Source organism: Trichomycterus rosablanca, chromosome 18 (genome assembly GCF_030014385.1).
Source record: "Trichomycterus rosablanca isolate fTriRos1 chromosome 18, fTriRos1.hap1, whole genome shotgun sequence".
Lineage (NCBI taxonomy): Eukaryota > Metazoa > Chordata > Actinopteri > Siluriformes > Trichomycteridae > Trichomycterus > Trichomycterus rosablanca.
This window is the reverse complement of record NC_086005.1, coordinates 14,393,116-14,408,362: the sequence shown is the minus strand read 5'-3', so window position 1 is coordinate 14,408,362 and position 15,247 is coordinate 14,393,116. Positions and strand designations below refer to the sequence as shown.

Sequence of the window (15,247 nt, the reverse complement as noted above, 5' to 3'; positions counted from 1 at the left end):
AGCCATCATAATTGTTTGAGGGCACAACTAAGGTCATTTCAGTCACTGTTTGTAATAATGTTTGACTAACTAGATGGTAGAAAGTTGATTGGCTACTTTAAACTCCCACTAGGTGTGAGTGTGTGTGTGACTGAGTAAATGTATTAGTGTGTTCTACCCTGCAGTGCTTTACACCATGTGTATCCAAGTGCCACAAATTAATGACATTTAATTAAACAGATCGCAATGATTGGACCTGATTGCGATTATTTTAGTCGATCGTGTTTAATTTAGTTGATCGTTATTAAAGCTGCCTACAGTTAATGAAGCCGACCATGATTATTTAAGTTCACCATGATTACTTGAGCTGATTAGTAAACATTAGATTTTTTATTAATTACTTTTATTGTCCACGATTATTGAGCTCTGAATGTTTGAGCCGATCTTGTCCTGCAATTACTTGGACTGATCACAATTTTTTGACTTCTCTATGATTATCTCAGCTGATCATGATTATAAAAAACTTCCCTTGATTACCGGAACTAATTATGACCTGATAGAACTTTCCATGATTATCTGGGCTGATCCTGATTATTAAAATTCCCCTTGATTACTTGGGCTGATACCAATTACTAAAATGATTACCTGGGCTGATCCTCGATTACCTGGGCTGATCTCGATTACTAAAACTCCTCATGATTACCTGGGCTGATCCTCGATTAGCTGGGCTGATCTCGATTACTAAAACTTCTCATGATTACCTGGGCTGATCCTCGATTAGCTGGGCTGATCTCGATTACTAAAACTTCTCATGATTACATGGACTGTTGTAGATTATTTAAACTCCTCATTATTACTTGGGCTGATCCCGATTACTAAAACTCCTCATGATTACCTGGGCTGATCCCGATTACTAAAACTCCTCATGATTACCTGGGCTGATCCCGATTATTAAAACTCCTCATGATTACCTGGGCTGATCCTGATTACTAAAACTCCTCATGGTTACCTGGGCTGATCCCGATTACTAAAACTCCTCATGATTACCTGGGCTGATCCCGATTACTAAAACTCCTCATGGTTACCTGGGCTGATCCCGATTATTAAAACTCCTCATGATTACCTGGGCTGATCCCGATTATTAAAACTCATCATGGTTACCTGGGCTGATCCCGATTACTAAAACTCCTCATGATTACCTGGGCTGATCTCGATTATTAAAACTCCTCATGATTACCTGGGCTGATCCCGATTATTAAAACTCATCATGGTTACCTGGGCTGATCCCAATTACTAAAACTCTTCATGATTACCTGGGCTGATCCCGATTATTAAAACTCCTCATGGTTACCTGGGCTGATCCCGATTACTAAAACTCTTCATGATTACCTGGGCTGATCCTAGATTATCTGGGCTGATCCTGATTATTAAAACTCCTCTTGATTACCTAGGCTGATCCTAGATTATCTGGGCTGATCCTGATTATTAAAACTCACCATGATTATTCAGGCTGATCCTTGATTACCTGGGCTGATCCCAATTATTAAAACTTCTTATGATTACCTGGGCTGATCCTTGACTACCTGGGCTGATCTCGATTATTAAAACTCCTCATGATTAACTGGGCTGAATCCTTGATTACCTAGGCTGATCTCGTTTATTAAAACTCTTCTTGATTACCCGGGCTGATCCTAATTAATAAAACTCATTATGATTACCTGGGCTGATCTTGATTATTAAAACTCCTCATGATTATCTGGGCTGATTCTTGATTGTCTGGGCTGATCTTGATTATTAAAACTCTTCATGATTACCTGGGCTGATTCTTGATTGTCTGGGCTGATCTTGATTATTAAAACTCCTCATGATTACCTGGGCTGATCCTCGATTACCTGGGCTGATCTCGATTATAAAAACTCGTCATGATTAAATGGGCTGATCTCGATTACTAAAACTCTTCATGATTACCTGGGCTGATCCTAGATTGTCAGGGCTTATACTGATTAATAAAACTCCTAATGATTACCTGGGCTGATCCTCGATTATCTGGGCTGATCCTGATTGTTTATACTTCCCGTGATTAACTGGGCTGATCCCGATTACCTGGGCTGATCTCAATTATTTAAACTCCTCATGATTACCTGGGCTGATCCTTGATTACCTGGGCTGATCTCGATTATTAAAACTCCTCATGATTAACTGGGCTGATCCTTGATTACCTGGGCTGATCTTGATTATTAAAACTCCTCATGATTACTTGGGCTGATCTTGATTATTAAAACTCCTTAAGATAACCTGGACTGATCCTCGATTACCTGGGCTGATCTTGATTATTAAAACTCCTCATGATTACCTGGGCTTATCCCGATTATTAAAACTCACCATGATTACCTGGGCTGATCTTGATTATTAAAACTCCTTATGATAATCTGGGCTGATTCTCGATTACCTGGGCTGATCTTGATTATTAAAACTCTTCATGATTACCTGGGCTGATCCTAGATTATCTGGGCTGATCCTGATTATTAAAACTCCTCTTGATTACCTAAGCTGATCCTAGATTATCTGGGCTTATCCTGATTATTAAAACTCACCGTGATTATTCGGGCTGATCTTTGATTACCTGGGCTGATCCCAATTATTAAAACTCCTTATGATTACCTGGGCTGATCCTTGACTACCTGGGCTGATCTCGATTATTAAAACTCCTCATGATTACCTGGGCTGAATCCTTGATTACCTAGGCTGATCTCGTTTATTAAAACTCTTCTTGATTACCCGGGCTGATCCTAATTAATAAAACTCACTATGATTACCTGGGCTGATCCTCGATTACCTGGGCTGATCTTGATTATTAAAACTCCTCATGATTACCTGGGCTGATCTTGATTATTAAAACTCACATTATTAAACGGGTGGTTTCCAAAAAAGTCTTTGGGCATAAATGCACTCGATTTTATGGTCACCTTTTGCAAAGACTTTCTCCAGATTGACCTCGTTAATCATCAGCTAACATTTGATCGTGATCGTGACAGGCCTAGTGATGTCCCTGTTAGTGTTTCACCTTTCACCTTCATCTCATCTTTCCGTTGCTTTTATTTGATTTCTATCAGCTGGACGTGCTTTCTGTTTATAGCTGGTGTGGTGACAGAGCTTGCCGGTCAAGCCCAGGGTGCCTTATACAGCACTTTGTATTGCTGTGATCGCTAACTGAAGAGGAAAATCATTGCTTCTTTTTCACACAGCCAACTACACATACGCAGCTGCACAACTGTTCAATAACTCAGTTTTTTGTCATTTCCAGACTATTATTTCTCTTTTTGCTTCTGCTTGAAATCACTCATGTTCAAAGAAATGTATTAATCTAAGTGATACATTTAACACCTCCTCCTTCCTCCAGCCGCTTCACCTGCTTCATCATCTTGTGCATGCAAGATTGCTGGAAGGATGTAGGGATGCACATTAAAAAAAACTACAGGAGGCTTAAAAGCAGACACGCATTCTGATGATCTCGACACTTTCATCAGTGTGGTCTCTGTACTCTTTTTCTTGATTGTAGGTTTATGCAGCAGATCCACAGAGAACTGAACTTAACTCACTGAATGCATTTGCATGTAAAAAAAGATTGAATATCTGCATTATATTACATTTTGGCAATAAGTTAATACTGAATTCACAAGTATTTTAGTAGCTGGAAATTCTGAAACTTGGTCTGTGAACAGTTTTTTCTGAGTGTTGTTCCTAGCTTTATTTTTAGATGTGGAGTTCTTGATAATGTTCTCATTTTATTTTCCTGACATAGGTTACACTGGAGCTACATCTCAATCTAAATACTTACAAACCTCAACGTCAGAAAAAGTTGAGACAGTATGTAACATATTAATGAACACATAATAACAGTGATTTGTAAATGATCTTGCATCTGTGTTGAATTTAAAACAGTGGGATCGCTGCTCAGGTGGCGCAGCGGTAAAGTACGCTAGCGCACCAGAGTTGGGGTTTCAAATACATCGTATCGAATCTCAGCTCTGCCTTCCGACTGGGCTGCGCGGCAGCATGAACAACGATTGGCTGTTGTTCAGGGTTAGGGGTAAAAAGTCGGATCATAGGTCCTCATAACTGGTGCAACTGCGGTCCCTACTGGCTGACTGATGGCGCCTGCACAGGGCTGAGGAATAATGCCGATGGGGGTGTGGCCCTCCGTACACAGTGCCCGTCGGTGTATGAACTCGACTCATGCAGGTGGAAAATGCAGTCTGTACTGACTGTACGTCCCGGAGGGGGCGTATGTCAGTTGAGAGGCGTCCTCAGTCAGCGGTGAAGGGTTGAATCAGTATAGAGGACGCAATCAGGGTAATTGGACACGACTAGATTAGGGGACAAAAATTGGGGGGGAGTGGGAAAAAAATTAAAATAAAACAGAGGGAGCTTCAAAAAGTTTCCGCACTTTTATATTTTGGTTGGAAATGGCGGGGGCGGAAGGAGCAGTAATTAGTCATGTCTGAGAGACTGAGAGAGCTTATAGTCCGGATTTAGCGCCATCTGATTTCCACCTTTTTGGGCCACTCAAAGAAGCTTTAAGGGGAAGAAGATTTTCATGTGAAGATGATGTGAAAGCAGAGGTGCATCAGTGGCTATGCACTCAACCAAAAAGTAGCATTAAAGTGGCATTAAAACGTTGGTACGACGCTTGGAAAATGCATCGGAGGGTGACCATAAAAAAGTGATGTCATTTGTTTTTGAAATTTTTAATAAATAGAGTTTTAAAAAGTGCAGAAACTTTTTGAACCCTCGTAAATATAGACTCAATCCAAAATTGATTTCTGCATAACATCATGTGTTACATTACTTTTCCTTTTAACAACACTTAATCATTATTTAAGAATCAAACACCAACTGATCCAGCTTTTTATCATTCTTAAGTAATACTAAACTCTTTAACCTCACAAGGCTTTAGCAACTAAAGTCTTAAGCAGCACAACCATACAGGACCTTCATTGTTGTATTTTACACTTAGGGCAGCTGTAGCCTAGTGGTTAAGATACTGGACTAGTAATCAGAAGGTCACTGGTTCAAGCCTCATCACTGACAGGTTGCTGCTGTTGGGCCCTTGAGCATGGCCCTTAACCCTCAATTACTCAGACTGTAAACTGTCACACTACTGTAAGTCGCTGTGGATAAAGGCGTCTGCCGAATGCCGAAAATGTAAATGTTACACTTCAGAATGCACCATAGGTTTTCAATATGAGACAGGTTTGAACTGTAGGCAGGCTACACTTGCACCTGAACATTCTGATTACGCAGATATGTTGTTGTAACCTGGGCAGAAAGTGGCTTGGTGGTTTTGTAAATATAAGGATGGGCCTCCCTGAAAAAGATATTGTCTCAAAGCCAGTATGTTTAACTCCAAAATGCAAAATGTATACAAATAAGAGTATTATCATTAATGGTGCTCCCAGGACTTACCTATACCTAGAAATTACCTATACCATGGACACAAATCCACTCTAATACCATGACAGTTTCTGGCTTTGAACTTTACACAGTCAGAAACGCAAAGTCTATTATTTCCATAAACATCTGAAAGGTCGATTTGTCAAAACTAAAATTCTCTTTTCACTGTGCATTCACTGTGCATCAGTCTTACTACAGGTAAGCTAGAGCCTTGCATAACTCATGTTTCTAGATGTAGCTGGAAATGGCTTCCACTGTACATAGTAAGTCTTAATTTGTCAAGAGATTGATACAATGTTTCAAAACCCTTGTATTATAAGGCAGTGACATCTAAATCTTTATCTTAATCTATTGATGATATTTTGCACTGTATAGGGTGTGGGGTAAAATACATAAAATCAGTGCATATGCTCATTAACATAATAATGATAATAATAATAATAATATTAGAATAATATAATTATTAATAATACTTATTAATTAAATTATTATTTTTAAATTATTAATAATTTTGTTTATTATTATTATTATTATTATTAATATAGGTGTTTTAGGTTACCCGTTTGATGGTGATGGTTAAATATTTTAGGATAAATTGACTGCTGTTTATTAATAATACAACACAGTGCAGAATGGAACTCTGGGAGATGCTCAGAAATAGATTTTTACACAGACTTGCCATTTGTTCAGTGCTGTCTTGTCTTTCCTTGTCTCCCTCAATTCGAATGCAGAACATGGAGTTGTTGCTTCACCTTGCTCATGTCGACCCAGCCAATGCACAGAAAGTGCAAAGCTGCCTGGGGGTTTCAATCCTGGCAGATAATCAAACCCCGGTGTCGCCCCCACCGGCTTACCGAGATCACAGGCCGATCGATGGGATCAGTTCCTTCTGCACCCGTGACCAAATCTGGCCTCGAGTCAGTAGGGGAAACTCACAACCTTTAACCGAACCTTTGTGTGTAGGACATCCTATTATACAAAAGCTCTTTCCTTTAGAAGCTCAATAATAAAAGTGCCAATGGGTTTGTTACTCCAGAGCGGGCACGCTTAATTGTATTCACATCCACTTAGACCGTGACTGTGTAAGGTCCAGCATGTGAACACTAGCCACCGTGGCATAGAGGTCAAAGCAGGCAGGTTTGGAAGTCAAGTCATCCATTAGGGAGATTAATTTAGAACGTCACAGTCATTAAATCTGACGAGGGCCAGCGTGACGCCGATCTTGAAGTTGATTGGTGCTACTTTTCAAAAGACAATATTGCACTTGAAGGAGCCTTCACACACTCGAACACATTATTACCACACGCAAATTACACAATACCCTCCCCTTCTGCCGGCAGACGCGAGATGAGACACCCAGTTTTAATTAAAAGAGAATGCACCCAGCTTTCAGAGGAATAACAAGGCCACTAATAGAAAGCACTTGTCATTCAGTCGGGGCGTTAGCGAAATGCATTATTCTCCACTCCATTCTCCAAGTTTTCCATCACAGAAATCCATCATCGTCACGCAGCATTAAGCAATAGCAGGAAGCATGGTTTGAAGGACAATCAGCATTTCTGAACTTGCCTTCACATATGAAGCTATAGCATGTTCCTAACAAAACTGTACTTGTGGCTGCTACTGCCATCAGCTGGTCATATCATGTACTACACCTTTTTAAATCATAACAACTGAAACTGTGCTTTTACAGCGATCACTGGTTTTGTGCCAAAGATGCTGGTAGAGTGGGTGCCACATGGGTCTTAGAGACCAGGGTTTAATCCTTACCTCTGGTCACTGTCTGTGAGAATTTTGCAGGGATTTATTTATTTATTTATTTCACCGACCACAAAATATCTAAGTAATTAACAGCTTCTGATTGAATATTTCTAACACTGGATATTGGATGAAATTAGATATATATTGAAACTGGATTTTCCAGATATTTAAACAAAACATGCTTACATTCAGTGTACATTTTACCCCTGTGCAAAAGTAATTTACCTCCTTGAGTACTTCATTAACTACCTCACCAAATATAATTCGTAAATCGTTTAAACTAAAATAACACTCATTCACTCACTGTCTTAACCGCTTATCCAATTAGGGTCGTGTGTGTGTGGGGGGGGGTGCTGGAGCCTATCCCAGCTTTTCAATGGGCGCAAGGCACACAGTAACACCCTGGACGGGGCGTCAGTCCATCGCAGGGCAGACACACACATACACACACACCCACACACATTCACTATAGGGCAATTCAGTGTCTCCAATTAACTGCATGTTTTTGGACTGTCGGAGGAAACCGGAGCTCCCGGAGGAAACCCATGCAGACACGGGGAGAACATGCAAACTCTGCACAGAAAGGACCCGGACCGCACCGCCTGGGGATCGAACCCAGGATCTTCTTGCTGTGAGGCGACAGTGCTACCCACTGAGCCACCGTGCCGCCCCACCAAAATAACAGTTAGGCTTAATTTCATCTACCATTTAAATCGATCTCATCTTGCACCTTACCATCAATTATTCACTTTAAACTTCACTTATACTATATCAAAAGAAGCAAATAGAGCATTTCATGGTAATAACCTGATACCAGAAACCAAACTTTGCTGTGGTGAGCTTGTGGTGTGAGGATACTTTACTGTATTAGGACCTTGATGAATTGCAGCTTCTAAGGAAATGATACAAGAAGAATGTAAGACGATCTGTCCATGAGCTGATGCTAATGAATAATTCTGTTATGCATTGAGACAATGATCCAAAATACAAAATGATACTAAATTAGGTTTACACATAAATGGCTTTGACCTACCTAAACTCCTGACGTTAATCCAGTTAATATAATGTGGTGAGACCTGAAATTAGCAGTCTGTGTTTTAAAACCTAGCAGTCGGACTGTTTGTATGAGTCGAACTTTCTCCAGTAATATAAAAGACTACTTTTAATTGATTTGAAAGTGATTAGTTGCAGTGCTGTTACTAACATTGGTACAACCAGTTATCGCATCAAGGGGGCAACCACTTTTTCTCAAAGGTGATATTGGTGCTGGATAATTTGTTTGGATAAGTTGTAGCCTAGCGGTTAAGGTACTGGACTAGTAATCAGAAGACTGCTGGTTCAAGCCCCACCACTGCCAGGTTGCCACTGTTGGGCCCTTGAGCAACACCCGTAACCCTTAATTGCTTAGATTGCACACTGTCACAGTACTGTAAGTGGCTTTGGATAAAAGCGTCTGCTTAATGCTGAAAATGTAAATGTTTATTAAACAGTTTATATTGTTTTACAATGTGCTTTCTATGTAATATAATCTATTTAATTTTTGTTTTACCACCACAATACCCTGGTCAGGGTCACGGTGGGACTGGTTTTCCCTGAAATCACGGGGCGTAATGCATTAACTCACCCAAAACAGGACGCCAATCCATCACAGGGCTTTGGCTATCCCCCCTTAAAACATAGCCAATCATGTCTGTATGCAGACACCTGACTGGATTCAAACCTCAGCAGTAGTGGTGCCTTAATATCATCTCATGTAATAGCACATTGTATTTAATTATCAATTATAAAAGAGGAAATTGCAAAGATGGGAAATAAATCAGAGCCTGAGTGCACTCGCTCTGTATACATTGGTGCTTTTAAATACAGCAACATTGTTGCTTCTTCTTTGTGCACCTTTAATTTATGCACTCCTACAGTCCAAATTAGGGTTCAGAACGACTGCAAATGAGAGAACTGGGTGCATGAATCCATTCGGCTTTCTGTGCCAGACAAGGGTTGATTATGTTCCATTTAAGGTTGATGGAAGAATCAATAGCCCTTACCAGCATTTTTCATGTAGGCATTGGCGCCGCTTCGTGTTCCGGGGAAAAGAGTTGTGCCTGTCGCCCCGTGGCATTTGAACACCTTTAAAGTAGAGTAATTTCTTTCACTTGTCAGGCTGGCTTTGACGCCGAATCACATTCGTCACAATTATCGAGGGGACAAAAGTGGCTTCGCAATGCAGACAAACGGCCAGCATTGTTCCTAATGATGGCTTGTCAGACGTCACAGTGACTTGGCCTACCGTCCCATGTAATCAGTAATGGATTCTTGTACTTGGAAACACTGCAGAAACCGAGAGGAAGGGGGGAAATGTAACAGAAGCAGATTTTTTATATTTTATCAGTAAAACAGGGAAATAATGTGGTGTGTCATTTCAAGTGACTCGTGTGTCAGACTTCTGATTCATTCCTCTTATTCTGAGAAACACATTTTAAAGGTTCTAGTGTGGTTTATCTATTTTTTATTTTTACTCATATTGTTCTGTAGATACTATGGTAGGATCTTTAAGTCAGACACCCAAAGTAATGAACATGGTTATAGGTTATAGACTCACCACAATAACTGTGTTCTGGTCATTTACCCCTTGGTGCAGCAGCTTTTTACCCCTTTAGCTAACATTTTGTATAAAGCATTGAATGCAGTTGGCGCTTCGGTGGCACAGCCATAAATTACGCTAGCCCACTGACCCTGGCTCTAAGGGTGATACCGCCGTAGAATCCTCAGAATCCACTGGGAACATCGTATCAACAACATTGTAGACGAGGTTAAGCAGAGACGTTGGAGATGCTTGGGCCACATCCCATGAATGAGCAACACCAGACATCCACATGCTGCACTCAAATGGACACCATCAAAGAAGAGGAAGAGAGGCAGGCCATTGGGCACATGGCGGAGAACAGTGGAGAATGAGATGGCAGCGAAAGGCAAGAACTGGGATGAGATACACTGGCTTGCCCAAGACCTCGACGGCTGGATAAGATATGTTGGCACCTTATGCTTCACTCGGAGCGAAGAGGATTAACTTAACTTATCTGACACTGGGATCCAGGGTTTGAATCCCCAGTGGTACTATATACAGACATGATTGGCTGTGTGGTAAAGAAGATTGTTGTCCTGTGTGGTTATTTAATGCATCGCACCCAGTGATTCCAGGAAAACTGGACCCACCTCAATCTAGACAAGAATAAATCAGTAGTAAAACATGACAATAAAGATGATCATGATTGCATTTGGGTGGCACAGTGATCCACAGTAGTCAGTTTACAGTAGTCCACCACCACTGAGATCTGGGTTTGAATGTCAGCAGTGATATCAGCCAGTCGGGCGTCTACACAGACACATCTTAGGGGGTGGGGATAGTCGAAGCCCTGGGACTGATTGGCGCCCAGTGTTTCCAAGTGGAACCATATCTGCCGTGACTTTTTTGTATTGAGTAAAACATTTAATACAATTGAAATTAGGTGCCAATGCCAATAACACTGGGGAAAGTGTGCCAAGGGGTTAACTGGTGGATATATTATGTTTGACTGAAATGTTAGATGGATTGGTTCACTCCTCCAGGTGTAGATTGCAAACATGAAGTCGGCTGGGTTAACATGATCATTCATAATGAACATCTGCCAATACAATCTGTAACTATATTGAACTAAGACTAGTTAAATAACCTCCCGGCTCTGTCAACTCCTTTTTTTTGTTAAAATGCAATCAAGAAGTGGCTTTAATGTATATAGAAAGGATGAAGAGCAGATGTGGGGAGCTGTTAGACCGCGACAGTTGAATCACTTACTGTACTCATGCTTGAAATTGATTTGAATCTGTGTTTTTGGTTCAAGTTCAAACGTTGGAGTTTCTCAATGCTTCTAACCTATAGCAAAACCAAATCTGTGAGGGCTAAAGGAATTTCAGTAGATGCTTTTTGATACTAAAATTACATCTGGTTTATTTTTGGAGTAAGAAGTGCATTTTGAAAATGCAGTGAGTTGAAGGTAAAGTCAAAAGATTACATCCACTTGTCTTGATTGGTGTAAATGCTTCTTTGTTTAAACTCAAACACTTCTATACATTTGATCATTTTATTGAAGGTTCTCTAAAAATATCACCACAGATCCCATATAACCCTAAATGCAGTTATATGAAATAGCAACCACAATGACTAGGTCAGGCCATCCTTCTAAATTTGGCTATATGACACCAACAGTCAATTTGGCTGAGTTGCAAAACACAGTGCCAAAGACTTGTGGTTAGATTTTTTATGTGGCGTACTCTGAATGAACAAACAATTCTATTAGGGGTTGAAGAAAAAATCATTGATTTGCTTATTTCATTTGGCACAGTTTTTTACACTAGACACCCATACTGACTCAACCGTCCTATTTATCCGAACTTGGGAGTGGCACTAAGAATGCGTGTTGTATAAGGCCGCTCAGGTGGCGCAGCGGTAAACTAGAGCTGGGATCTCGAATACATGCCGGCTGGGCTGAGCGGCCACATGAACAACGATTGGCCTGTTGTTTAGAATGGGGTGGGATATTAAAAAGCTGGATAGGGACTCTCTCAAAACTAATGCAATTACGACCTCTGCTGGCTGATTAATGGCGCCTGCACAGAAATGGGAAAAGAGTGCTGTCAGGGTGTGTCTCTCCATACACAGTGCTGATCTGTGTCGGAGAGGGTGTGGGTTGGCTTCGTTCTCCTCAATCAGAGTGGGGATCGGCATTGGTGGAGAGAAAGCATGATGCAATAGGGCAATTGGATGCACTGAAAGGGAGAAAAAGGGGAGAAAATGTATAAACAAAATACATGAATAAAAATAAAGAATGCGTCTTGTATTTGTGAGCCCAGGCCAGGATTCAAACCCCTAAACTCGGGCACTGCTTTTACCAGCAGAGTGGCTCTGATAAGAATTATACTGTAGCCTTATTTGAATACCATAGAAAATTAATTCATTTTTAAATGTAATAATTAGATATTTACATAACATGCTTTTTCACTTTTTTCTTATCAAGGTTTTTGTTTCATTGCCTGAAATTTTTAACATTTTTCTGAATTATCTGCAGAGGGAATGAAATGCAGCGTTACTTTAGGGATCAAGGCCATTGGAAAATATGCTCAGCTCCCCAATGTAAAATCTAAAGTCAGTTAAATGTAGATTTTTTTTCTTTAGTAGCATACATTTATGGAAGATTAAAGTAGTCTAGACTTTCATTTTGGAACCACATACTGGGCAGCTCCTTGTGCTTACTATATAAACAACACTTCACTGATCTTAAATGAGTTCTTCTGCATGCCAGTCAGGAAGGCGGGCTCACTCAGTGGAAGGTAATGAAGTCCTGAAGTTATTAATATACACAGCTATCCGTGAACAGGATATTGGCACCCGGATAGCATCTCCTCCTTAATTTGACACAGCTTTAATAGAAGTGCTATCAATCAACCATGATCCGTCTATGTCTATGTTTTTTAGAGTTAAGCCCTTGGGATTGATTTCCATTTTTCTTTTGTTTTGTCTAATCACAGCTGCCCCGAGCACAGACGGTGTGGCCCTGTACGTGGGTATTGTGATCGCAGTGATCATGTGCCTAGTCATCTCGGTGATCGTGGCTCTTTTTGTTTATCGCAAAAACCATCAGGACTACGACTCCGACATCATTGATTCATCTGCGCTCAATGGCGGCTTCCAGCCAGTCAGCATCAAGACGGCTCGTACAGGTAAGAACAGCTTAGTTGTAAAGAAACTGTAAAAGTTCTTATCTCAACAATTTAAGTTCTAATCTGGGTCATATACACTAATCAGCCATGACATTAAAACCACCTCCTTGTTTCTACACTCACTTTTACACTCACTCCATTTTATCAGCTCCACTTACCATATAGAAGCACTTTGAAGTTCTACAATTATTGACTGTAGTCCATCTATTTCTCTACATACTTTTTTAGCCTGCTTTCACCCTGTTCTTCAATGGTCAGGACCCCCACAGGACCACCACAGAGCAGGTATTATTTGGGTATTGACACAGCAGCGCTGCTGGAGTTTTTAAATACCGTGTTCACTCACTGTCCACTCTATTAGACACTCCTACGTAGTTGGTCCACCTTGCAGATGTAAAGTCAGAGAAGATCGCTCATCTATTGCTGCTGTTTGAGTTGGTCATCTTCTAGACCTTTATCAGTGGTCACAGGATGCTGTTGGCTGGATGTTTTTGGTTGGTGGACTATTCTCAGTCCAGCAGTGACAGTGAGGTGTTTAAAAACTCCATCAGCATTGCTGTGTCTTATCCACTCATACCAGCACAACACACACTAACACACCACCACCATGTCAGTGTCACTGCAGTGCTGAGAATCATCCACCACCCAAATAATACCTACTCTGTGGTGGTCCTGGGAGAGACAGTGAGTGTAAAAACAAGGAGGTGGTTTTAATGTTATGGCTGATCGGTGTATGTAGTACTGCAATCTATTATGTACAATATATGGCCAAAAGTATGTAGACGACCCTCCTGATTATTGAATCAATTGTATTGAATCAAGTATATGAAATACATGTTTTTAAATGTGTGGTATCGGTTTGGAAAAAGGCCCTTTCCTGATCTGGTAAGATTTATGTATATTTAAAGTCCTGACCTGCCACACCCACTCCACCCAAAAAGGGGTGCGAGCTTTTTACCTACAAACCATTCTGAGCCTCAAAAAATGATTCTTGCTACACCTGGACCCAGTGCTTTAAAAGCATACTTTGGACTTAACTTGGAAAGGAACTCCAGTGGGCTGCCCTGAGCCTTGACCTCAAACCCATTTGAACACCTTTGTGATGTATTGGAACACCACAAAGGTGCGTGTACAACTTAAGTAAACAGAATGGACCCAAATTTCTACATTTCAAGCTTTAAGGGCAGTTGTAGCCTAGCAGGACTGGACTAGTAAGTAGAAGGTCGCTGGTTCAAACCCCACCACTGCCAGATTGCCACTGTTGGGCCCTTGAGCAAGGCCCTTAACTCTCAGTTGCTTAGACTGTATATTTAAAGTCGCTTTGGATAAAAGCGTTTGCTAAATGTCGTAAATGTAAGCATTTCTAAAAGAGTGCGAGGTAGGGAGAGACAAAAAAGAGAGCAACTCCATATGAATACCCATGGTCCTGGTCAGGTCTTCTGGTCAGAAAGTGGATGGAATAAAACCAGTAAATTCATTAGGAGGTCTCACGTTAAACATTTACATTTTCAGCATTTAGCAGACGCTTTTATCCAAAGCGACTTACATTACAGTATACAGTGTGAGCAATTGAGGGTTAAGGGCCTTGCTCAAGGGCCCAACAGCAGCAACCTGGCAGTGGTGGGGCTTGAACCAGCGACTTTCTGGTTACTAGTCCAGTACCTTAACCACTAGGCTACTGCTTGCCCACAGTTGGGGGTACCAGCAGAACAGTGACACAAAATACAAGTCACTGTTAGGTTTAAAATTGCAACATTTGGCAACATTTATTAATTAGAAATGCCCCTTCCAAAGTCCTGATTTCAACCGTACCAATAATATGTGGACTATACTAAAAAGCCAAGTTCATAGTAGAAGACTATGAGGAGCATTCAAACATTCAGCCGTAAATGTAGTTGCAGGTAAATGTTCCGCCCTAGCAAAACACAAAAGTTCATTTCAGTGCTTCCATTTCTGAGAGTGTCTCCAACAATGCACATCCCAGCATTCTTTGTCCCTGTAAATGTTTTGTCACCTGTCTTTTTCTTCCTGGCACTGCCATTATAAATAAAGGTAGCGGTGAGCGGTTTTTGCAATTGATGAATGCAGAATAGGTGAACGAGGTGACAGTAGCAGATTGAGAATTGATATGTGTCTGAAGCATCGACAGTGCTGGAGTCACATTTATAATTCAGAATGAAAGCTTTTCCTCTCTAAAGTGACGCAGAAGCATAAAAGAGAAGAAAGCAAAAAGGGGGAAATGGCATCTAGGTGACGTCTCGGCTAAGACGCTATTAGAATGCTTGTCACTTTGATGTGAAGG

General features: G+C 40.9%; 1 protein-coding gene across 1 annotated transcript in view; it reads left to right on the top strand.

Moving 5' to 3' along the window:
• The window catches only part of unc5cb (unc-5 netrin receptor Cb), a 262,930-nt gene that overhangs the window by 216,641 nt on the left and 31,042 nt on the right, over window positions 1-15,247 (top strand). Inside the window, exon 8 of the mRNA XM_063013743.1 lies at window positions 12,754-12,945. Coding sequence (XP_062869813.1) covers window positions 12,754-12,945 — 192 coding nt within the window. The remainder of the gene's footprint in view (window positions 1-12,753; window positions 12,946-15,247) is intronic.